This window comes from Candoia aspera, chromosome 4 (assembly GCF_035149785.1).
Source record: "Candoia aspera isolate rCanAsp1 chromosome 4, rCanAsp1.hap2, whole genome shotgun sequence".
In the NCBI taxonomy this organism is placed as follows: domain Eukaryota; kingdom Metazoa; phylum Chordata; class Lepidosauria; order Squamata; family Boidae; genus Candoia; species Candoia aspera.
In genome coordinates, this window is record NC_086156.1 from 102,841,993 (window position 1) to 102,867,797 (window position 25,805).

General features: G+C 46.3%; 1 protein-coding gene across 2 annotated transcripts in view; it reads left to right on the plus strand.

Annotated features, from left to right (window-relative positions):
* Positions 1-355: 355 nt before the first annotated feature.
* LOC134495761 (NACHT, LRR and PYD domains-containing protein 1a allele 5-like) overlaps positions 356-25,805 on the plus strand; it is a 38,122-nt gene continuing 12,672 nt past the window's right edge. Inside the window, exons 1-9 of one of the 2 annotated variants that reach the window (XM_063301408.1) lie at positions 356-485; positions 799-1,107; positions 3,896-3,955; positions 5,687-5,763; positions 6,522-6,583; positions 7,439-7,659; positions 8,686-8,939; positions 11,526-11,654; positions 13,782-13,914. In XM_063301408.1, the coding sequence (XP_063157478.1) occupies positions 401-485; positions 799-1,107; positions 3,896-3,955; positions 5,687-5,763; positions 6,522-6,583; positions 7,439-7,659; positions 8,686-8,939; positions 11,526-11,654; positions 13,782-13,914 (1,330 nt within the window). In that variant the 5' untranslated portion in view covers positions 356-400. Of the gene's footprint in view, positions 486-520; positions 1,108-3,895; positions 3,956-5,686; positions 5,764-6,521; positions 6,584-7,438; positions 7,660-8,685; positions 8,940-11,525; positions 11,655-13,781; positions 13,915-25,805 lie in introns of those variants that run through there. The other variant, XM_063301407.1, reaches the window with a different exon arrangement.

Genomic DNA, 25,805 nt, shown 5'->3' on the forward strand with positions numbered 1-25,805 from the left:
AATTGCAAGAGGCGGAGGTATACAAATGGCATCATACAATGAATTACAGTACAATATACTTTACAGCTGAGCAAAGTCAAGGTATAAGCTAAAAATTTGGCATTTGATCTAATGTTTAACAAATATTTTTTTTTTCTGATTGACTCTGCTTATTGAAAGGGAGATCGATTCTTGAGGAGAGCCCCAAAGTAAAAATTGAAGGCATACTCACTGTACCCAACTGCCTCCCAACCTTTAATGTGAGCTGGTGAAGGTACTGTGGCTATCCAGTTATTCTAGGACCGTCAGAAATAGTAGTATAATATAACTAATAATATCCTATAATTTCACTCCTTCAGGACGGTCTGTTTCACCTGAACTTAAGTATGGCTCAGCAGCTTTCGAGACTATTTGGTGCCCGATGCCAGCTAGTGACAGAGGCCAAATTCAAAGCCCGCTGTCGTCGAGAATTGAGTCCAGTTCTTTCCCGTTGGATCCCGGGAAAGGTGAGATTGGCTCTATCAATTACAGCCTTCTAGAGACTGGTTACAATTGAATTATTCCAGAGGGCTTTGGATTGCATTGTGACATCAACAGAGTTCTGTACTATGATTTTAATTTCTAACATTAATTTATAGTGAATGTTTTATTCACTATACGTCTTTTAACATTAACAAGGTTGATGGTATCAAAAGCTGCTGAGAGGTCAAGTAGAGCAAGGATGGATGCGCTACCCCCATCCCCACGTTGCTCAAGCTCTTGACTCCCAAGTCCTCCCACTTGCGGACGTTTTCCGCTTTGCGCCTTTTTCCTCCCCAGGTTCAGCCTCCGGTTTCTGCAGAAGAAGCGCAATGGCGAAGAACGTACGCTGCCGCCTCGAGGAAGCCCTGGAGGGCTTGATGCAGGCTGAGCTCCGAATGTTCAAGGCGAAGCTCCACCAATTCCCGGTGAAATCCGGCTACGATAATATCCCCAAAGGGCGGCTGGAGAAGGCGGACGCGTTGGATCTGAGCGAGCTCCTGGTCGGTTACTACGGCGAGGATTACGCCCTGGAGGTGACGGCCGCGGTGCTGTCCGAGAGCAACTGCAAGCCCCAGGCGAAGAGGCTTCTCAGCGCCACCGGGAAAGGTAGCGCGTGGGACGGGCGGTGTCGGCAGCGGAAGAGGGAACTGGGCGGATCCAAGGTCTTCTCCCCCCGGTGCGTTGGCCCTTAGTTCGCAGCCCAAGCTCTTCGGGGACGTGGAAGCCCCGTGCGCCTGGAGGACCACAGGTGTGGGGAGGTTGCGCCGGTTCTTGTCTTTATCGGACCGCCCGGTGGGGAGAAAAGCCTTTCAAACTGCACAGAAATTCTTCGTTAGAATTTTGGGTTATCTTTCCAAAGGTTGGTGATGAAATAGGTCTACCCCCTTTCTCATCTTTTATAAGACCTGCATGGAAACCAAACCCAACTTTATACATGATTATTTACTGATTTTTCAGCGTATGCCACCCAGCTCTGTATTTATTAGTTTAATTCAAGCATGTGTATAAGGCTTTTGAATTTAAAAAAAAAGCCACAGCCATACAATCCAAACAATGAAAGCAGTAGGCTGAAACAACCCATAAAAGAATACATTAAAATGCCGTATACAACATACAGAACGCAATCAACAGCAACACGGTGACAGAGAGCGAAAGCAGCACTAAACAGTTAGAAGTCTCAGAGCCCTGCTAACTTACTGTTAAGAGGCCTGGGAGGAAAATGCATTGAGTGTTGGGGGTGGGGGCAGAGCATTCCGGCTCATTTTCTCCTGCGGTTGTGCTGCTGATTAAACAGTTTAAAGTGCACAAGTCACATACAAACAGCAATCTCATCCGTATGTTCTCTGCTCCGTATCTGAAAGCTGCTTCTTCATTCCACCTTAATCCCTTTAAATAATTCAGTAACACTATTTTGTAATAATGGTTTTAATTATATATAACATTTTACATTGTGAAACAATGTATGGTAATTTTGTTTCTTCTACATAATGTTACTTCCCTTTCGCTGTTGCATTTGCTTCCTTTGTTCTCTTCCATTTTCTTAAGGATTCCAAAAAAACTTGAGATAGGCTGGCTGAGAAATAGTAACTACCTAAGAATCACCCAGTTACTATCTAAAATCACCCAGTTACTATCTAAAATCACCCAGGAACTGAGTAGACTTGAACGTGGGTTTCCATGATCCTGGACCAAAACTTTAATCACTGTGCCACAGAGGAGTGTTAAAATCTTTCTTCCCAACCCATTTAACTTGGTCAGGTTAGGAGAAACTTTTGAGTTTATTTTATTTATTTGTCCAAAACATTTATATGGCTGCCCAAGGTCAACCAAGGTGATTCTGGGTAGCTTACAGCAAATTCAGCAAAATCTAATGAACAGAATACAAAACCACAGTGCAGAAACTGATAAACAATAATGAAACCATGAAACAAAAATGGCAATCCAAATAGAAATAACGCCCTCATCCAGTCAGGATTCCGACACATCGTGACCCAAAGGCCCAGGGAAAGAGCCAGGCCCCGTGATGATCTCTCCCAACTGCTTCAGGTATGGGTGAAAGAGGAGAAGGTAGAGGGCAGAGCCCTGAGCAGCCTGCAAAGCAGGGGCTAGACCATCTGGGGTTAATCCATTCCACTCCCCCACTGCGTACTGGAACTGGCATGGAGGAAGGAGGACAACCACTGGAAAACAGTGCCCCCCCAAGCACTTAAGTCAGTCCACGAGAATACCGTGGTCAATTGTATTGAAGGCAACCGAGAGATTAAGGAGGGCCAGAACGAATGCATTGCCCTTGTCCCAAGCCCACCAAGGTCATCCAACGATGCAACCAGAGCTATCTTATTACTGTGGCCCAGCCTGAAGCCCCCCTGAAAAGGGTATCACTTCCTCCAGGATTAGGCTGACCATCTTCTCAACAACCTTCCCTAAAAAGGAGAGATTGGAAACTGGTTGAAAGCTGACCAGATCAGTAGGATCCCGCAAGGGTTTCCTGCAGAGGGGATGGACCATTGCCTCTTTAAGAGCTGGTCAAACCCCCCCCCCCCCGCTTCAAGGAAGCAGAAACCACTGCATGGATCCATCTACATGCTCCCTCCTTGGAGACTTTAATCAGCCAGGAACAGCATAGATCTAAAACACAGGTAGATGCACCACAGCACTGGGGACCTGTCTACTTCCTTGGGATTAACAGGTTCAAACTCCTCCCAGGTAACAGAGTGTGCCCCCATCACCTCCAATGGACCCGCCCAGCTGGAGTCCACGTCAGAGTGAATCTGAGCAATTTTATCCACCAGGTGTCAAGAACAGTCCTCACACTGACCCTGCAGATGCTCCCAAGGTCTGTCCTGCCCTAGGAGAGGTCACGTTGCTCTGAAGAGAGCCACTGGCCAATGCTCAGAGGAAACAATAACAGCAGAGAAATAAGCATGTTTCGCTTCTCTTACCACCGCAATAATAAAGGCTCTTACCTATATCTGGTCAGATTCACTCCTCGCTTTCCTCCAGCAGCACTCTAGGCGTTGTGTCATCCTCTGGAGGCCCTCCAAAAACCAGGGAGCACAGCAGAGTCTGCACACACAGAGAGTCTCCGTAGATGCAATCCAATCTAAAGCTGCCACCACAGCTTCATGCTAGGTGGAGACCAAGGACTCAGTCGAACTGGGTACCAGAGCCTCGGGTATAATCCCAAGCTGAAACCCAACAGGGTCGATCCGGCTGATCATATAGATCCAGCCTCCTTGTGCAGTTCACCTGCTGCCGCCACCTTCCACAGATTTTCCAGCTTCTCATTTTGAGCTGATCTATGCACACGTAATCTTTTAGAATATCAGACAAAATTCTGTGTATTGTCCATTTATTGATGGTTTCACATGGTAGCCTCTTTTTTTATTTCCAGGTGCTTGCAGTTTGGTTAAGAAACCCATGCCCCCTTTCAGCACCCACTCAGGAAAAGCTGGTGAGTTCTTTAAGATCTCCGAGCTAGGAATCAACGTACATGACTGTATAATTGCCATATCCCCTCACTTGGACCCCACGCATCTTAGAACAGATTGAAGTGGAACTTCAGTTTCATGCCAATCTGATTTCTCCCTAGAACTCCAAGGAACTCCAAGATGACATAGAACCCTGGTAGAGAACACCTGTTTGCCCATATAGACAATGGGCAACAAAGCACTCACCCATTTTCTCTTCCGGAGCCAGTCTGGGAAACCCATCTCTTCCCATTCGCTGAAGTAGAAGCCAAATGTGAAAGGTGCTGACTCTGTGGCTCACATTACTTCATAAGGACTTTCTTTACCTTTCTGCTTCCACCTCATACCTTGGGTTCAATTTTTTCAAAGTTATTTGTATAGAATGGTACAAGCTTGGCTCAGCCACACTGAGCCTACTACAACCAAGGTATTTGTTGTCTCCCACAGCAGTATTCATAGAACCCCACAATTACATTAAAATTATTTTTATTTGAAAAATTAAATGATTGTAACCTGATGATTGAGGAGGGGTGGAACCAATGCCTCTCTAAAAGGGGAGGAAGAATTCACCATTACTACAACCCACCTGCACATCACCCTCGGGCATCCTTAGCTAGCCAGGAGGGGAATGGTTCTAAGGAGCAGGTGGCTGAGCCAATAAATAACATTATTATTTATGCCTGAGTGTTTACAAATCAAAGGGCCCCGTCCACTTCCTCAGGCCCAACCGGTTCAAACCATTTCCAGATAACAAGGCAAGACTGTGCCCCAGCCATCTCCGCAGGACCTGCACCATAGCTGGCATCTAACTGGGAACATATTCAAGCAACTTTGTCTGACAGATGCTCTGCAAAGTACTCCGCACAGCCTTGTAGAAAAATCTCTGCGTCCCCCTTACCCAAAAGGGCTACACATTGAAACCTAGCTTGGCACATTTCCAAGAGGGGGACCCCCCTTCTGGACCCAACCAGGTCTTGGTAATACATGCCAGGTCAGCCGTCATACCCATGATTAGATCACAGATGAGGGGGGCTTTCTTAAGGCTGACCTGGCATTTAGTAGCAGCAGCTGAAAGCCAGGGCCTCTGAAGGTCCACTGACCAGGCAATCAGCGCCTTACCCGAGAGTGGCTAGATGGTGCCTGGCTGGAAAGGAGACTGGAAGGACCATCTGTATGAAGCCTTGAAGAAAACAGCTAGGGACCTGATCAGAGAACTGATGGGTACTGTAATGCTATTGAATGTCCACTCTGCTATGTGTGAATTGTTTGTTCACTTGCACAATAACCGCAGAAAAGCTGATTAAAATCTATTAGGAACAGAGACGCCAACAGGTTTAGGTGTCCTGCAAAAAAGTTATCTGCTCCACAGAGAGCAGCAAAGTCTAGCTTAGACTTTGGCTCTAAGATCTGCTATCAGAACCAGTAGACTTCATCAGCTCTCTACTCTTCTACACCATTTACTTGTATCCATACTGAACTCTGCCAGCTGCCCTACTGGATTTGCCCCTCATTCCCATGCGCTTTATTCTTTCAGCGTCCTTCCCCTGGTTTGTACTCACACTGTACGCTTTTAGATCTTTACCCCTGGGCTGTGAAAAAGTAGCTGTAAGGCAGGAGATGGGGTCTAAATGGGAACTGCTCGCTTTCTCCGGGACAGGAAATGATTTGTTTGTCAAGAAGGAAAAGATAATTCTGCCTTACTTCTCTTTGTGCAGAAAGAAAGAGCAGCAGCAAACAGGACCTGATTCCCGACCCTTTTGCAAAGGGGAAATGCTTGTGCGTCAAAGTAAAGGTGAGAACCTTCCCCTCCTCATACAGGGAGCAGAGCCTGAACCAAGAAAGCAAAAGAGTTGATAAATGCTTGGTTATATACTGTACAGCGGTGTTTCCCAACCTTGGCAACTTTAAGATGTGTGGACTTCAACTCCCAAAATTCCCCAGCCAGCATGGGGATGCAGTATTATCCTGAAGTGGTGGTGGCCAAAGAATTACTGATCCCACGATGGCCACCCTGGTTAAGAATGCTGCGTAGCTCTTCTAACCCATCTGTGAAATCTCTCAAAAAGTCAAATGGAAGAGCTTTGCTGAATGTGAACCTCAAGAGAAAGAGTCTAAATATGTTCCATGCCACATAGGGTTTCATCTCAGGAAGGAGGCTAACCTAGCGATGCAGCCCTAACGATGGGCTGGGGAAACAGGTTTTCATTTCAAAATACTGGGGTGATTTATGTGTACATCTCGGAGAAGAAGCATCCACTCCTATCCTGGGAAGAAATTACAAACTGGGAAGCAACTGTATCCAGATCCCTTTCTTCCTTTCTTCCTTCCTTTCTTTATTTTCTTTGAAAAGCCAACAAATTAGGAACCAGTATTTTAGAGTGAGAGTCCTCAGCTTTTAGAGCTATGGTCCAGAACATCCAAATGAGATGTCAGTTCTTCATTCTCACTCTTCCTTCCACAGACCTTTCTTATTTTACCACACAGTTTTACACTCCTCACTGCTTTACCATGCTGTGATGGACCCATTTTTAATACAATACTGTTTTCCAGGATTGCTCCGAAATACAACCAACTCTTGTGCAAGATGCTAAGAGGACTCTGAAGACATACAGGTAAGGATTTGGAATAATCATTACGGATCAGCTTTCCATCTTTCTTGACCTCTGAATTTTATTACAGCGAGCCCAAATTCCCATCCCACCTTCTTCCAATTACTTTGTGTTTTAGATATCCATATTACTGTTCTTGCTACATAAGTCAGAACACACCATTTTCTTCGACCGTATGGATTTAAACCTCCCTTTTCTTATAAAGCGTTGCTCTGCAGGTTTCGGGTTCCTCTGGAATAAAATATTATAGCACAGGAAGCAGGGGTTTGGCAAAATCTTCATGTTCTGATCTAGGAAACTGGAAACCATAATGGAATCTGTATGAGATCTCTAGCGTATGCAAGTAATGTTTATTTCGCTTCCTTTTCCCATTATTTTTTAAAATGCAGGTAGATTAATGAAAAAGGACCCCCGCTTTAGTAGCTCTAAACGGGATGTACGCAGATCCTGCACAGTAGGCTCCCCTTACTTCCAGCCTAAAAGGTCAATCATCTTTTTGCTAAGACCCCACCAGAAACATACTTTGGTTATAGTCTTTCCATCACTGCCACAAGGCGCAGGAAAATAGCAGGAAATAGGGCTCCAAGTGCACATTTGGGGGCTACTGAAAGTTTCTGCCTGAAATTCTCTATTAATTTCTCTTAGATTTTGAGTTTCCTGTCAATGCATTAAAGGAACTCTGCAGTCTTCCACTGCCTGGATGTTGAGCTCCAGACTTTGTCCACCTGCACATCGCTGCAGTTTTGAGGAAGCATCTTTAAACATGCACAAACACACACACTATCAATTCTGACTGTGAATACATATTTAACCTAGAAACTGACTGCGTTTTCCCTCCTTCCTTTTTGTAACGTAAAGAATCCACATCCCTGAGGCAGGCACCTTTCTGTGCTCTGTCACTGATCTCAAATTTGAGGTGAGAGCAGCGGTGACCATTGAATACACATACAGCTCCTGGGACCAACACCTCTCTGAATTTGTGAAGCAGGGCTGGGTAGTGGCCGGTCCAGTGTTTGACATCCGTGCTGATCCAGCAGAAGTTGCAGCTGTTCACCTCCCTCATTTTATATGCCTCCAAGGTAAGGCTACTTTGAACCGGTGGAGAAGTTGACACCCTCCTTCAATACTTTCTTTCTAAATGGATTTCTCCCTTGGCTCTGTAGTTCATGGTCATTTGCATTTCTCTTCTCTGATGGTTTTCTATCCAGCCTTTGTTTCATTCCAGTAGTGCTTCTTTGTAGCCTTTTCTTCTAAAAAATCCCAGCCATTCACTTCCTTTATCCTTTCTTTCTTTCTTTGCTACTTTCTTCAGTCGCTTCTTCATCCATCCCTTATGTCTAGAGAATGATTTGAAGGAGAATGAAACTTGGCTATGCCTGAATGTCTTACTTCGTAAACTACCTCAATGGGGCTTAGAAACCATCCTGAGCAATTCAGGAGGGATAATGACAAGGGCTGAGCGTAATAGCAGCTTGAACCACCATTTCCTCTGCTCTTCATTCCCTTGCACCTGATTTATCCTCCTGTGGGATCTGAACAGAGTAGCCAGAGGCAGCCAGAAAGCTATCAGCATCCCATTCTTCTCTGGGGTTCTAAGGCAGATCCATCTGTGCTGGGATTTCCTTTACTCGCTGACTTGCTATCGCCAAATACCCTTTTATGCATCATTACAGAACAGTTCCCTAACTTAACACTCTGCAGGTGTGCTGGAATGACAACTTCCAAGATGCCAGGCTGCCTGGAAGGCACCAGGTGGAGAAATAGAGAATACAAGCCATTATTGAATCTGTATTCTGGGGCTAAAAATAATAAACTAAGCTGGGAAATCAGAAAACAGTGTAAGGACTGATCTAGTTAATTAAGAAAGAAAGTGAGGAATTTGCATCTTTGGTTCGCTCCAGTTCTCATTTAACCTGTCACAGCATGACCTTGCTTGTACTGTAGAAGAAAACAGTCTGTACCTAGTTCATCTGAATCTCCCTTCTTCACCGTTTCTTTCCTAGATATCAGAAGAGACCCCATCTAGTGTTGCTTTGTGGGTGTATACCTCTGATAATGACTTGTTTTTATAAGTAGTAGTGAGTGATTATTGTATAAAATTTTAGGTGGCAATATTGATACCCCTCAGATGGAAATAGCCCATATTGTTGATGCGGGAATAATGCTGGAGAAGCCATCTCAAATCAGCCCGTTTCATGTGGTGTGGAAGAATCCTACTTTCTCTTCGGTGGCTGTGCTGATTAATCCTATCTACAGTAAGTTTTTCGCCATCCATTCTGTGGTGCAGCTTTACAAGATACGCAAGAAGACCACAACTCTCCATCTCTACCTCATTCCCAATGATGGGTCTTTGATAGAGGTAAGTGGGAAGTTGCAAGGGTTGATGAGGAAAGGCTAGGAAGGGTCATCCATTGCCAAGAAACAGTGGGAAGACGATAGGAATAGGGACGAGGGCTTGACTGTTTTACTATATGCCAGCATTTGCATATAGACCCCTTTAGAGGGTTCATATAAGGGGAATTTCTTCCTGACTCCTAAAATTGCTGTGGGTGGGTAATAATTGGGGCATTCAAAAAAGGTCATGGTCCCCCAAACACATTGTTCATCAGTCTTAGAACTCTTCTGAAAATCAGTTTGGGGAACTGGAATGAATTCAGGATAGCAACCCAGAAGTGACTTAAGGCTGGTTTACAAACTTTGTTATGATATATGTGCAAGTTTTATGAGAGTATGTGTGTGTGTTTATGTATATTTGTGTGTGTGTATTGTGCTTGGTTCTCTTTTAAATGGACCCATCTTGTACAGAGTTTCCTAACGTAAGTATGTTATGTTCACACATTAAATCCATTTTAAAAATTTAGTTACTAAAGTTGAAGAATATAAAGCAGAGTCCCCATCTTTCTGAGTTGGTGGGCCATTTGGAATTTTATGAGAAAGTTATAGTGCTATTACACATCTGCCATGGTAGTGAGCGGCATCATTAATCACATCCATTTACAAGAAGGCAAACTGGCTGTCGGTCTCCCTCACCAGTTTTTTCAGCCAAAACTCTGGATTGCAGCCAGCCACCCTTATTTTCTAATGACGCTTCAGGGATCTATGTGGGGTTCAGAGGTGTTATTGAAAGTCCAGATTATGCTGAAGGCTGCTCCTTTGCAATACGTGCATGTCTCATTTTCTAACTGAAGGAATTAAAAAATTAAGTTCTACAGGAAAATGGTGGGTAGCAAGAAAGGTGTGACTAGGCATTACAGCCTCTAATGCCAGGTTTGGGATCCAGGGGAATAAAGTAAATATGGTTGTTGCAATAGCTGCATATTTGCAGGGATGTTGCTTGATGTCACTATTTATCCCTGCCACCATTAGTTCCTTGTCAATTCATGTGGCACCTGGCTAAGCACAGAAAACAATCAACCTACCTCAAAGGATGGTTGTGAAGAAAAAAAGAGGAGATATCCCTGCTATAATATCTTAAGCTCCCAGAGAAAAATGGGATATAAATGCAGAAAAATGCAAAATAAAAATACAATTTGCAATAAACATTCTCCTTGGTAACAGCATTCAGACAGAAAGGAGAAACGAACAGGCTGTCAAGAGGGACATAAAACCAAGTTACTTTGGGGAAGGAGTTAATTCTTGCTATAGCAATATACTGTAATCTTTTTGGCTCTTCTGAAAAAGATCCACAAGGTATTACCAGCAGAGTAACCCTTCTGATAAAGCCCTACATGAAGCCTCATTCATTCATTGGTTTATCAAATTTGTCACCGCCCATCTCCTCCCACCGGAGGGACTCTGGGCGGTTTACAACAAAGTACTCAATAAAACAATAAATAAGTCATGTACTACCTTTGTATGTAAAACCATCATAGTGGTCTGCTAGAAGCACTGAAATGGAGCAGAGCTTATAACACAGCTGAGAAACCGGCACAGAAAAAGAATATTATCTTAAAATAGCTTTAATGAGCATGCCAGAGAAACACAGGTTATTGATCTTACACATTTTTAGCCCTCCCAAGCATAAAGAATCACACGCTTAGACAGATTAGGTTAAGATAAGTAAAAGAATATCTTACTGACTTTATTGTTTCTTCTCTTACATCCATCTTGGTGGAAAAGATGAAGTTCCTTTGTTCTTCTTTTCTTTCTACATACTTAGTTTGCCCTAAACCCTCAGCCCTATTTGCTGCCAAGGGCTGCGTGAAAGAAAGGGGCAGAATCCTTCACCAAGGCCCGAGCACATGGCCCTGATGAACAGAGAGCAGAGCAGCATGCTTGCTTCTCCCTGGGTGGGAGACGGAGGAAGAGAGAGAGAGGAAGTGGGAGAGGCAACAAACAGCTTCTTCAGAGTTGTATCTTGGGATGAACTCAATTTACATGCTAATGCACATGCTAATGAGGCATGCTGGATTTGCTAAGACTTCCAACACTCCACCCTGCAGAACCCAGCCAGTTGCACAATCATGGCAGACTCGGTTTTCTTCTTCTGAGGGGTTATTCCTACTTTGGGGTCTTCCCATGGGCTTATTATTTCTCATAATTTTAACTTGAGAGATGCTCAAATGGGACATGGGAGGAAGAGCACACAAACCAGCTTGCCAGAAGACCAGGCAGAATCCTGAAGTCAGAGCCATCCCATTCCTGCGGCTATGCCCTGGTGGGTGAATGTTTTCCTTGGTGGCTGGTGATGTGCTGGAAAGGTGTGGCACCCAAGCCAAAAAAGAAGAAAATCGTCTTCCATATAATGGCTGGCATCCTCACATCACTGCTCAGCAAATGCGACTCCAGCAAGGCTGGGATTAGCAGTGGGGGCAGCGTGTTTTATACCTGCACTGTTTTCTGCCAGTTCAGGGACCTGAAGAGCGTTTTACCTCAGCCACTCTTGGTCTCTGGAGAGAGAGAAAAACTACAGATCCTAAACTATATATTTTTTTCCTTTACATAGGCCGTCAGAGAGGAGGAAGAGAAATACAATTCAATACTCGTGCGGAAACACCCACAAACAGATGAACCACTATATTTTGGCTCTCGCTATTATGTACCCAACTCAGCAGAAGTCAAAGTGAATCCAAAGGTCAGACAATGAGTAATTTCAGTTTTGTAAAAACTGTTCTTTATACTCATTTCACTCCTAACCTTCCTGATCTTACAGAGAAGTGGTGCAGAGATGATGAGTAGACTGATTGGATAGCCCATTATTAGACAGCACAACTTTTTCTCCCTCTTTTAAACACGGGCGAACCATTCCATGCATGGATCAAGTAATATCAGGGGGTACATGCCTGCAGTTTCATACAGTGAGTTCTGGTGCAGAAAACACCTACAGTAATGATCAGTGAGGCATCATATTGCCATGAAGCCGTTGCAGAAGCTAAGGAAGCTGCGCCCCTCCTTAGTGCTTGTATCCGGAAGCTGCTCTCAGTTTAAAGAAAGGGGAAGCGGGCAGGCTTTATGGCTGTGGTAAGAACTGCAGCATTTGTTTTGTTTTTTCAGTGTGACAGTTTAACATAGCGACGTCAAGACGACATGCCTTGCTTCGTGGTGTTCATGGATCTGATTTTATATTGACGCATTGTGTAAGAGTTCAGTTATTGAGAGCCAAGGCGTGGTAACCGTTATCCAGATCTTGGACTGGGATTGAGGAAATCTAGGTTTTAATTCCCATCTGATCATGGTAGCTTTTTACTATCTCACCTTATCCCAACTTACAGGGTACTAGTGTGAGAATAAAATGAGGGAAGACCTCCATGTATGCTGCTTTTAGAGGAAAGGGGGGATGTCAGTATAACTGGAAATGAGACAGATCCCAAAGGGTACTGCAGCAAATGGGAAAAACTGCTGCAGGATTGACGTGGTGTGTATGGCCGCCCGTCCCGTCTAAGTGAGGGAGCATCTCTGCTCCACCAACCTGTCATTTGGCAACTTGCAGGTGACTAAGGCCTCTGTCCCAGGCACTCACTCATGCTTGCCCACTCATTTAGGAAGAGCAGCTGGGGGCATTTTTTCCTGCCAGCTGGTGGTGCTGGTGGATGGGAAGATGAAGCCAGAAATCCACCATTGCCTGCTTTTAAATTGTCCCACAATAATGCTGTCAGGAGAGGGCCACCTGACATCTCCTGAGACAGGTTAGAGCTCAGCTGCCAGGAGCACAAATGACGCTGGTATATATTTCTCCCAGTTTAGGGATTGGAGGAATGCATATTCGCCTGGCCACGGGGAAGAGCCCGTCAAGAGCATCTTGACACTGATAACCCAAACCTTACCCAATATTGACTGTCTGTCCTGAAAGGGGTACTGTACGGATGGCTCTCACGCAATTTTTATAACGTAGGCTAGACAATGGACATTCCTTCCTTGGTGATTTACAGGGTCTCCACAGTGCCATCCAGCTCTCACTGATGTGATACGTAACCTGTCCTCATTGCTGTTGTTTTGGCACAAGAATGGTTGGATGATTCTGGAAGGTGCTTATATATCTCAGTGGGAAATTTCTAGCAAGGTGGAGAAGAATAAGGGCGAGTCCAGACTGAGAAGGAAACAGTGTAACTAAAAGTGTAGTGTGTGTATTCATTCCATTGTGCATGTTGCAGAATCAGATCTTTCTGGATGTGTAATTTGGTCCATTGTTTTCCAAAGCACAGACAAATATACTGCCCTTTATACAGGTAGTCCTCACTTAACAACCACAGTAGGGAATGGAAAATTGGTTGTTAAGCACTGCAGTCGTTGAGTAACCACGTGACCGGACCCAATTTTACGACCATTTTTATGACAGTTGTTAAGCAATTCATGGGTCTCTAAGCAAATCACTGCAGTTGTTAAGCAAATCCAGCTTTCCCAATGACACAATTGGACGCTTTTTGCTGGAAACTGGCAAAAGTTGCAAATTGCAATCACATTACCACAGGACACTGCAACTGGTCGTAAATGCAAGCCAGCTGCCAAGGGCCCGAACTGCAATCATGTGACCACGGGGGTGGTGTGATGGTTTGCAACGGTCTTAAGTGCAAGTACAGGTCGTAAAGCACTTTCTCCAAGGCCGTTGTAACTTCAGACTGTCATTAAGAGAGGACTACCTGTAAATCTCTTCACTGAATCAAGGATATATCCCCTAAAGTTCATAACGCTTTTCAGTTCTGGTCCAATGGCTGGAGGCATCCTTCTTCTAACACAGTCTTGTATCTACTCACCTTTTTACCAGGAACTGGAGTTTTCCTATAAGAGCCCAGGACAGCTGCAATCTTTTATGGAAATTTACTTAAGAAATTGCGGGAGAATAAATCTCATCTTGAAAAATAAAGACAACTCTGTTTGGGATGCTTGGTTGGAACAAGGTACACACTACTAATAGTGTATGTTTATGGATATGCAATAAATAATGAGAATAATTTTAAAAAGCATTTCATCAACTATTTATCCTTTACTAAAAGGAACAATTTTTTCTTCAAGGTAGATTCCTGGGCCCTTGGAAAGGCACATCTAGTGGTTAGTCCTAGATACTGGTTTCCCCTGTGGTGGTCTGGAGGTCCCTGCCCTTTCCATCAGTTGTTACAGCATTCTGGTTGGAATAATACCAGCCGAAGTTAGGTGGCTGGATATCTGGATTTTTCCCCTATGCCATGCCAAACTGTGAACTCTATAACCTGTACAGTTTGGCCATTTGTTCTCGAAGGTGTTCGTGACGTGCCACACGAAACAGCCCAATTGATAAGAATGTGCATGCTGCCATCTTACATCACACATGGCTGTTTGACAAGGTTGGAATTTTATCTAAGGCCAAGCAAGTCATGTGCAAAGCTGGAGCAGCAGATTGATTTCTAGTTGGTGCTAACCTGAAATTCGCACGCAGATTAGGAAGTTCTTATTTGTTATTGAGATACATATGAAAACTTTTTAGCTAAATTGTTGGGGTTGAAAAACTTTTATTAAATTCATCATGGAAGAAAACTCTCACAATTATTTCACCAGTATTGATGAACATTTTGTCATGTGGCTTTTACATGTATTTTAAGTTAAGGTTAAGGTATTTTTTAATCCGTTCAATCATGTCCGATTCTCGGAGACTGCCTGGACAAGTTCCTGCAGTTTTCTTGGCAAGGTTTTTCAGAAGTGGTTTGCCATTGCCTGCTTCCTAGGGCTGAGAGAGAATGACTGGCCCAAGGTCACCCAGCTGGCTTTGTGCCTAAGGCAGGACTAGAACTCTCAGTCTCCCAGTTTCTAGCCTGATGCCTTCACCACTACAGAAACTGGCTCTCTAAGGTTAAGTTAAGGTAATAAATATGAACCAAAGATACTTAGATTGTAGAGGTAGTCCTTGCTAAAAACACGATGTCATGTGACCATGAGGCTGCAGAAGTCCCTGGTTGCCGTTCTTAAGTGGATCACCACAGGTCGTTAAGGAAGGACCTCATGTGACTACGACTTCCAACTTCCTGCCAGCTTCCTGTTAACTTTGTTTGTGGGAAGCTGGTAGGGAAGGTCAGAAATCACCATCACTTGACCATGGGATGCTGCGATGGTCAGAAATGTGGGCTGGTGACCAAGCATCTGAATTGCAATTCTATGACCACAGGGGTTCCGCGATGGCCAGAACTTTGAGGACCAGTCTTAAGTCCCTCTTCTTCAATGCTGTCATAACTTTGAATAGCTGCTGAATGAGTGGTCGTTCAGCAAGGACTACCTCTAGAATTTTTAAAGAAACTGAAAATACCTGATCATCTTCATGTGGCTCTTCCTTGCAACAAATGATTAGGAAATTTATTGTAATTTATTGCTCAGCATATACTTCTTTAAATAGTAATTTTATTAAAAATTACAATTACAAAGATAGAAAGTAATACAAACTAAAGAAAAGTAAGAAAAATAGAAAGTGCAGAAAAGAAAAAATAGAAAAGAAAGGAAAAATAAGAATATAGTCAAGTAAATGAAAAGAAGTATACAAAGAAATGGCTTTCCCCCTCATCACAAGTATGAACAATTTTAGTAACTTATCACCTTCTCTGAAAATACAACAAATGATCTCTTCTTCCCACATCCCACCTCTGATCTATAAACAAATCCCTAAAGCCTCATCCTTTCAGTGCTGATCAGCGAAAGTCCTTTAAGGTTAACAGAGGTAACAACATATCTATTTTAACCTTGATCAAATAAATCAACTTTATATTCCTTTCTTTTACTTTTAACAATCTGGATCTTTAGTCCCTTCAAATCATGTCCTAGAACTTGCTTTCTTTTCATTTTTTCTTTGTCCCTTCTCACAAAATTCTTCAAAGTTTTAATAAGCCTCTTTTGTAAATCCAATATAGGAAATGATCCTGGTCTGGTTTGGTTTGTTATTTGTATATCCCTTTTAATTATTAAGACATCAGCCAGTTTCTCTTCTGTCTCCAGTGTTGCATCTTTTTCCATATCATTCTTGTAGCCTATCATTTTTAAATCCATTTTTAAGTCTCAATCATTTCAGGTAAAACTTGTTCCTCTTTCATAACATCTTTTAAACACAGTCTATCTATAGAGGCAGACCCTCTTAAAATTAACTTCTGGGTCTATTGTTCAAAATATCTTTCAATATGTCCTTCAATGTTAAAACATCTTGCTTCATTCTGTATTAGTAAGTCAAATTTAAGTGTTCTTCTCTTTTAATTGTAATCTGTAGTTCCTTCTGGTTCCCTCTAGTGTCCAACCTTCAAAGTCTCCTCCTATCATTTTTTTAAGAGAATTGAAAACAAAAGCAATTCCCACATGAAGGATTCTTATAATTAATTCCAAAATCTTATTTCAAATCCATCTGGATCCTTAGTCCATTTGTAACTTTCCAAAATCAAAGTTCTAATCACTCTTTTGCTGTTTATTTAAAAAAAAAATTTTTTAAGTCCTTAAACTTGTATTTAAAACTTCTTTTGCTAAGGATTTAAGGAAACTCAGTGTTTTCAGACTTGTCCATCCAAAGGTTCCTAATAGCTAAAACGCAATTAACAAGCAATTCCTGAAAGTGATTAGAAAAGGAAGTATATGAACCCAGTGTCCTTAAAGGCGCCAACCGTGGTTTGAGCAAGAAGGTTATTTCCTGGTCTCCCAGAGCTCTAAACCCACCAGAGACTGTTGTCTGTGGTCTCCTCATGAGAAGCAACTGCACGGAGCACTTGTGAGCCATCTCAAATCTTCTCCTTGTCTGGAGAGGAATTACAAAGAGCCGGCTCTTCATTCCTCCGCAGTCGTCGGTTCTGCTTTTAGCAGAGCCATCTTCAGTTTGCCATTTCTTCCCCAGAAGTCCGCTTAGAAGTTACTTTTTATACAATATGAGATGCGTGTTTATTGCCACCCAAGTCAAAGTCCACATAACCACAGGAACAAAGTAAGGTTAAGTCCATTGGTCAAATAAACAAACCATGGTATACTTCATTGGTCAAACAAACAAACCATGGTACACTAAAGCTTTGCCTGGCCAGGAAATTCATAGCATTCCATAGAAATGTGGAATTCATGGAGATATATTCATACCTTAGAACAAAATGGTCAATATCGATGTGACTCTCCAAGGGGTCGATAAAAGTCTGGGGGTCAAAAGAGGGTAAGTAAATGTCTTGAGGTAAATAGGTGGTCAATAAATGATGGAATATCAGTTGGGGTCAATTAATCTTTTGGGGTCTCTATAGAGCTCCACGCCAGTCCCTAGTCTTAAAGGTGAGGTAGCTAGCAGCAAGACAGTATTACCCAGGGTTGGATGGTCAGCTGCCAGCAAGAACAGCCTTGAGTTGTCTATTATTATTATTATTATTATTTGTAGAACTGTTAGTTAAAGTAGTATTTACTAAATTATTTTCATATAATAAACGTTTGGGGGTCAATGAACAATCTGAAATGTGTTGAAGGGGTCGATGAACTGAAGAGTTTGGGGGCCCTGACTTTAGAATGTATCCTTTTAAAGAGGGGAGGGCAAGTTCATAGCAAGGTGTGATGCCCTCAATCCTTTAGCTGCTAAAGCAACCCTCCTTACACAAGTCACTTCGGAATATACAGTATATAGATAAATATAGGGTATATATATATAGGTGTACGTATGTATGTGAATGTATGTATATATATACCCTATATATCTCTATATATACCCTGCATATATATAGGATACATATAGAGAAAAAATACAACATATGCTTAATCCTGAATATACCCAATAAGAGTTACATGAATCTTGTGTCAGGATGTCATCCTGCCATGGCACCGAGAAGAGCCCCCCCCACCAACTTACTGAGACCGGCAGGGCCACAGAAGACACTGGGGGGGACACTCTGAAGTAAAAACAGCCAGACATGTGAAATGCATGAAATGTGAAATGTGAAATATATGTATCTATATATACTCTATACTTTCACTAAGTCAAGTGCTTCCACATGACTGTCAGGCTCGCTTTGCATACCTGCCATGAAATTACTGCTACACGCATCAGCCAAGGCAAAAGCAAACCTGTGTCAGCTTTCAGCAGCTTTGCAGACAGAGAGAATCGTTAATCACATTCCTTCACGAGCCGTTGGAGCCAAGGACGGGCTGATAAGACACCTGGACTCTAATTAAGTCTAAGGAACTGGGAGGGGGAGATCAGGAGTGAGAAAGAGATTGTTTGTAAGACGGGGAGAAGAGACATGTCAGAGGAAATGAATTAATTTGAATGCTTTGGTGCCAAAACATTATTCAGAGCTTTGTAACTGTCCTGTGTAATCAGATTTTAATAAATGAATTCTTTAAGCTTCCTAATGGACTGTCTGGAGAATTTCTAAATTTAAGATCCTGGTACCGGGGCCGTCATAATGACGGCTGTCTGCCCACTCACTCTGAGATTTGGGGAAATGTTTCCACTGGACTAAATAGTGTAACCTCCCTCACTGTCCTCTGGAGTCCAGGATCTCTTGCACTTCAAAGTGCTGCTCTCTGTTAACCAATATTGTGGTTGGTGGGGATTGTTCTGGGTGCCAGCGCTCTGAGTCCTTAACTGGTTTTAGTAAACTGCAGTGGAAAACGGGGTGAATTCTTCTCAACTTCTTTGGTAACTGCAACTGCACTGTCACATCATTGATTATTTTGGTGATAGGAAACGGCCCCATCTATTTCGCACCCAGCTTCTACCCTTAGGGTGGGCTTTGACTTCTGACTCCTAATGGCGGCTGCAGTCCATGGCTGGGGATGATTGTGTCCACCACCTCCTCTCTCTGGCTGTTGTTAAATCTCTGTATCGCAGGGGGATGAGGTCGCTTTCCTCCTGTTACTCCCCACCACCACCACTTTGGGAACGTCGCCTATTAGTTCAGGCGCTATCTTCCACATTTTAGGGGGTAACCCCTCATAAGTTTCATCCTTAAAGGTTAACTTCCCAGTCACCCAGTCCACCTGGGGGGTTGGGCTCGCCACGCTAGCCCCAGTACCACAGGTTGATCAGAGGTAAGGGCCACTATAAACCTTAAAGTCTCCACATGGCTCCCTATTTGCCTCTGAACCACTTTGGTGCAATACTCCACAGGGCCCCCTCTCATCTCCGTCCCATCGAGCTGAAGGAAACTGATAGGCTCCTTTAGTTTTCTCACTTTCAGTCTTGGTCTGGTTACTAGGGTGGGATGCTTGAGGCGTCTGGTGCAGCCCAAATCCAGCAGGCCTGCGAGACTTACATTGCCACCACTTCCCGATGTATCAGTCTGCACCCTCACAAACATCGCTGGGCAGTTTGCACTCACCATTGGACCTTCGCGCCCACCTGGCTTAGCCTGTTCTTTGGCGCTGCTCAGAACAGGCTCCCATCATTTCCCGCCGGCTGGATTTCTTCCTCAGTTGAATATCACCCTCCCAATGAGAGTTCGTGGCTCTTTCCTTCTGTCCCCGTGGCTGTGGTTCCCTTGGTTCTTACACCCGGGGTCTTAGTGCCACTCTCCCCCATCCTGCCCTACGTCGGGGTCACTGGTTGTGGGCAGCTGGCGATGCAATGGTCTTCTTTGCCACATTTAAAACACAGCCCTCCTGGCCCGTCGCTTTTTCTCCTCTTCCCGGGACTTATGCTCCACCCACTTCTCCGGTGCAGGGGCCGATGATGCTGGTCACTTCCCCACCACTTGGGCTCGCTGCTGTCTCTTGATGTGACTTCGCATATCTTCTGCTTCACTGGCCAGACAAATCCATCCTCTCAGGGTTCTGGGGTCCCCCCTTGCTAAAGACCACTTGAGGATCACCAGGTGCAGCCCCCTTGGAAGTATTCTAGTTTCAGCGATTCTGGCCAATCGGCCAGCTTCCCAGCCAGCCTTCTAACCTCCATAGCATCTTCTGAGACAGACCTGCTCCCCTGCTTAATGTATTGCAGACTCATCTTGGCCCTCATCTCGGAAAGGGGATCTTCGAATCTATCCCTCAGAGCACTCATGAAGTTCTCAAAATCCTCCAGCTCCAGAGACACTACGTGATGCATTCCCACCCATCATTCTGTGGTCTTGCCTTCAAGAGGGGTTGAGATGTACCACACCTTGGAGTCTTCAGTGGGGAAAGACCCCCCCATTTCTCCATGAACCCCCTCACATGGGTTAGGAAGCAGGCCAGGCTTTTGGGGTCCCCAGTGAACTTCACCCTCAAGTCTCTTTCCCGGAAGGCTCGTGTGCTCATCTCACTGCTCCGGCTGAGGTTCGGTGGTGAGGGGGGCAAACGGCCCCCAGCTGGGCCACCCTGCACCCTCCTTCCAGTCTGGATTCGTCGCTCTCTCCCTCTGAGGATGACTGGCCTCTTGCCATCCCCAGGCTGGCTGCCATCCCCAGGCCTAGTGTCCGAAGAAGCTGTTCAACCGCTTCCTGCAGGTTGAATACACTCTCCCACGGAATGCATCTCCTGTTTCATCTCCTCTATCTGCTGAGTCCTCGCGTGTAGCCACCCACTGGTCTGGGCCCTTCTCTGCACTCCCTCCTGCGTCCAAGGACCGGGCAGGCTTGGCTCCCTTCACTGCCCTGGACCAAGGTGCGCTCTCAAGGTTGGTGGGGCTCTCAGCTTCACTCCCCACTCTTTTGGCCACTTCCCGTCTGTCAGGGTCAGTCTCACTTCGCAATAAGGCACGGACTCACTTAATAGGTATTAAGGATTTCCGGTTTATTGGAATTGTGGCTGACAGAAAGAAAAACAGGAATGGGGGTGTGGTGGTGAGGTACCCTGTTTATACCCTCTTTCGGGGTCTCGTGCTTCTCCACCCTTCATTGTCCCCATTCTCCCTGATGGGTTTCTTGATGGCTGCGTGGGTGTTTTCCTGGTGGCTGTCTTTGTCCTCTTGGTTCCTGTGTGTCCTCCAGGACACCCGGTGCTGCTTATCTCTGCCTATCAGCAGTCCTTCTATTCAGCTGCATATGGTTCCATGGGTGTGGGTGCTTTGGGTGCTTAGTTTAAGTGCTGATTTAATTCTCTCCTTCCTCTTTTCCTTAATGCTCATGATCCACGTTGTGAGGCTCTTTGTGCCTTGCAACGGGGTCATGACATGCTGCCCCCCGAAGATGTCTTTAGGGTGCTGGTTTCTCTGGGTATGCCTCGTGGAAACGTCTAGTCAGTTGTTTTGCTAAGACATGTTTTGCCTGGACCCACTCTGGGTGTGTGAAATGTTTCCATTTAACGAGGTATTGTAGAGTACCCCTTTGTCTTCTTGAGTCCAGTATCTCCTGTACCTCAAAATGCTGTTGATTATCTATCATGATGGGTGGGGGTGGGGGGTCTTCCATGTGCCATTTGGATGGACTTGTTGGTTTCAGCAAGGCACAGTGGAATACCGGATGGATCCGTCGTAGATTGTGTGGCAGTTCCAGTTTGAATGTCACCGGATTGATTACTTCTGTGATTTTGAAAGGTCCGATGAATTTTGGTGCCAGTTTCTTCGAGGGTTGTGAGGTTTTTATGAACTTAGTGGAGAGGTAGACCCTATCTCCCACTTTGTAGTTCGGTGCCTCTGCCCTGTGGTTGTCCGCATATTTCTTGTACGTGGTTTGTGCGTCTGCTAGGGCCGTTTGGATGATTGGCCAGGTTGTCGCTAGTTGTGCTGCCCAGTCGTCTGGTGAGCAGGGTGGGGCATCCGGTTGCGGTAGTTCTGGTATTGGCACAAAGTCCCTTCCATAGACCACCTTAAATGGGGTGTGGCCAGTGCTCTGGTGCACTGCATTGTTGTAGGCTACCTCTGCAAAGGGTAGCAGGTCCACCCAGTTGTCCTGTTGGTAATTTATGAATGACCTCAGGAACTGTTCAAGGGTTGAGTTTAGGATCTCCGTAGATCCGTCTGTGTGTGGATGCCACGCAGTGGACAGTGCCTGTTTGGTGCCAATGAGTTTTAAAAATTCCCTCCAAAATTTTGACGTGAACTGTGTGCCCCTGTCAGTCACCAACCTGCAGGGGGCACCGTGGATCCTGTATATGTGTGTCAGGAACAGGCGTGCCAGTTGTTGCGCGGTTGGGATGATCGCACAAGGGATAAAGTGTGCCTGTTTCGAAAAGTAGTCTTTTACCACCCAGATGACTGTTTTCCTTTGGCTGGGTGGGAGGTCTACTATAAAGTCCATGGAAATTTCTTCCCAGGGGTGAGAGGGGCTGGCTACTGGCTGCAGCAGCCCTTGGGGTTTCCCCCCCTTCCGCTTGGAGGTGGCACATGTGGGACAGGTGGTGACGTAATCTTTAATGTCCTTTCTTAGGGTTGGCCACCAAAATTGTCGTCTTGTTAAGTTTAGGGTTTTTACAAACCCAAAATGTCCCGCAGTTTTGTTATCGTGTGATCGTTTTAGCACTTCCCCCCGCAGTGACTCTGGTACATATAAGACTTTGTCTTTCCAGGCTAGGCTGTCCTTGATAGATACAAGGTGTCGGTTGTTTTGTAACCATGTATCTGTTTGTAGTGCTTGTGTGAGTCTTTGTTGCCAGTTGGGTGAAACTGAACGGCGGCTCCGTTCGTTTTCTTGCGTTCGTGCTGGCGTGCGCTGATTCCTTGTCTGGCTGCGTGTGACAGCTGGGCAGCCCAGTTGTTTGTTGGTCCATACCATCCCCACGATGTCTGAGGCTTGTGTGTCATCCTGTGGCCGCCGGGAGAGGGCATCCGCCAGGAAGTTCTTCCTGCCCGGTATGAATTTCAGCGTGAAATTGAACCGGCTGAAGAATGGAGCCCAGCGCACCTGCTTCGGGCTGAGGCGTTTCGGCATGCTGAGTGCCTCCAAGTTCTTGTGGTCTGTCCAGACTTCAAAGGGGCAGGTGGCCCCTTCCAGCAGGTGCCTCCACGTTTCCAGAGTTGTTTTCACTGCAAACGCCTCCTTCTCCCATACATGCGATCTCCGCTCCGTTTCAGAGAATTTGCGGGAAAGGTAGGCGCAGGGTTTTAGCTGGTTGTCGGAGTCCCTTTGGAGCAGGATAGCTCCAATGGAAAAGTCGGAGGCGTCTGCTTGCACCACGAAAGGCTTGTGGGGTCGGGGTGTTGTAGCACTGGCTCAGCTGTAAAGAGGTTTTTTAGTCTCTCGAATGCCGTTTGACAATCAGCTGTCCAGTTTAGTAGGGCCCCCGGGTTTCTTGATTTGCGTGTGTCCCCCACTCCCTTAGTCTTAAGTAGGTCAGTTAGGGGTAATACAATCTCCGCCAATCCCGGGGTGAACCCCCTGTAAAAATTCGTGAATCCGAGGAGACTTTGGAGTTGTCTCCTCGTGCGTGGGTGCTCCCACGCCAGTATGGCTTGGACCTTGCTTGGGTCCATTTCTATTCCTTTCGTGGAAATCCTATACCCTAGATAGTCAATTTGTTTCCTGTGAAACTCGCACTTGGAGAGTTTGGCAAACAGCTCTGCCTTGCGAAGTTTCCTGAGCACTTCTTTTAACAAGCGTTCGTGCTCACGTTCCGTTTCAGTGTAGATTAATACATCGTCGAGGTAAACCAAAACCCCCTTAAAAAGGTGGTCACACAAGGAACGTGTCTTGGGCATCCTCTGCTTCTCCCGCCAGCCGGATCCACTCGGTCAGGGAGTTGGGATTGTCGCGGCAGAGTGCCCACCGGAGCACGTTCAAGTTAAGCCCTTGTTTGAATTTCTCAATCAGGGTCGATTGAGACCAGGCGTCCACTTTTCCGGCTAGGGCTTGGAACTCCATGGCATACTCTGCCACAGAGCGCTGGCCTTGCCTGAGTGTTTTCAGCACCCTTTTAGCCTTTTTTTGCTCCAGGGGGTCCCTGAAGTGCAGTTCCAGCACCCGAAGGAATTCTGTGCTGTCCTGCAGCGCCCGGGCGCCTGATTGGCACAGCTGGACGTACCAATCAGCGGCCCGTCCTTTTAGTTTTATGGCCAGGGCGTTCACTTTGCCCCTTTCAGTGCTGAAACAGGGAACCCATTCTTCGAGGTAGTACCTTGCATTTGTTAAGAAGAAGGATAGTTTTGAGGGGTCCCCATCAAACTTTACGCCAAAGTCTTTGGCAGCCATTCGGGTTTGGTTCCAGGGGACCTCTGGGCCGTGCAGCATGCTCTGCGGGGGCTGGTGTGGGTTGGATCGTCTCCAGTCCTCTTGCGGTATCGTTGTCTCTCTCTGGGTCTCCTCGCGAGTAAGTCGTCCCATCGGCAGGGTGGGAGGGCGGGGTGTCCTCCGTCAGGTGGGCTCTTGGAACCGGGCTCCGTCGTCGCCACCCCCATACGACGGGTCCTCGCTCCCTCTCTCATCCGGGTATGCCTCCTGTCGTTGGGTGGTTTCCTGGGACTGGGCTCCGCCGTATCTGCCACCGCCCGCTGGGTCGCCGCTCCGTCTATCGTCCGGGTGCGCCTTCCATCATCGGGTGGGTTCCTTGGACCAGGCTCCGCCGCAGCTGCCGCCGCCCCCGAGGTCGGCCCGCTGTCTCCCATCTGGGTGCGCCTCCACAATGTTGCCGCCGTGGGGTTCCTGCGCCGCTGTCAGCTGCTGGAGCATCAGCCGTATCGCTTGCACCCCCTCCTCCAGCGCGTCTAGTCTCGCCGCCGTCTGCCGACTCCTGCCGGTGCGCTTGGCTCTCCGCTCGCTCTCGCCTCCGGTCATCGTGGATGAAGGTCCATCCTTCGGCCCCGCTGGGGTCTTGGGCATACCTAGAGGGGATCCCCCCATCCCGCGCGCCACGGCCTGCCGGCCCCGGGACACCGGGGAGTCCCCCCCCCACTCCTGTTCCTCCGAGCTGGATCCCATACTTACCTGGGCGTCGCGCCACCGGGACCTCAGGCACATCCCTCCCGAGGGGAGAGGGGATTCTCCGCCGGGTGCCGAGTGGTTGCGCTGCCATGCTCCGTGGTTCTTCATACCTAGCTGGGTCCCTCACAAGCTGGTTGGATTGGTGCTAGGTAAAAAAAATTTTGGGATTCCCGTTTTTATGTCAGGGTCAGTCTCACTTCGCAATAAGGCACGGACTCACTTAATAGGTATTAAGGATTTCCGGTTTATTGGAATTGTGGCTGACAAAGAAAAACGGGAATGGGGGTGTGGTGGTGAGGTACCCTGTTTATACTCTTTCGGGGTCTCGTGCTTCTCCACCCTTCATTGTCCCCATTCTCCCTGATGGGTTTCTTGATGGCTGCGTGGGTGTTTTCCCGGTGGCTGTCTTTGTCCTCTTGGTGCCTGTGTGTCTCCAGGGCACCCGGTGCTGCTTATCTCTGCTTATCAGCAGTCCTTCTATTCAGCTGCATATGGTTCCATGGGTGTGGGTGCTTTGGGTGCTTAGTTTAAGTGCTGATTTAATTCTCTCCTTCCTCTTTTCCTTAATGCTCATGATCCACGTTGTGAGGCTCTTTGTGCCTTGCAACAGGGTCATGACACCGTCCTCTCACATGGAGGCCCAGCTAAGGGACCTCAGGACCATGCTGCAATCGCTGATGTCCCCCACGCCTCACAACTATGTTCCCGTGCAGGTACACACCCCGATCCACACCCCAAGCGGGTCGTCGCACCCCCATAGGCCAAATGCTAACCAACAAGCGTCCCAGGCGGACGAAGCCATGGGTCGGGAAGCGAGAAGAGGGGACTCACCGAACGCCCGGGCCCCAAAGGACTTCCCCATTTTCTTCGACGGGAACCCCGCGAAACTGTCGTTCTTCATCACGAACGCCAGGGAGTTCATGGGGCGGCACGGACACTCCTTTAACTCAGAAGCGGACAAGATCGCAGCCATGGTGATCAAACTACAAGACAGGGCGGCGGACTGGTACGTCCAAATGTACGAGTCCAACTCCCCCGCCCTCTCTGACTTCCAT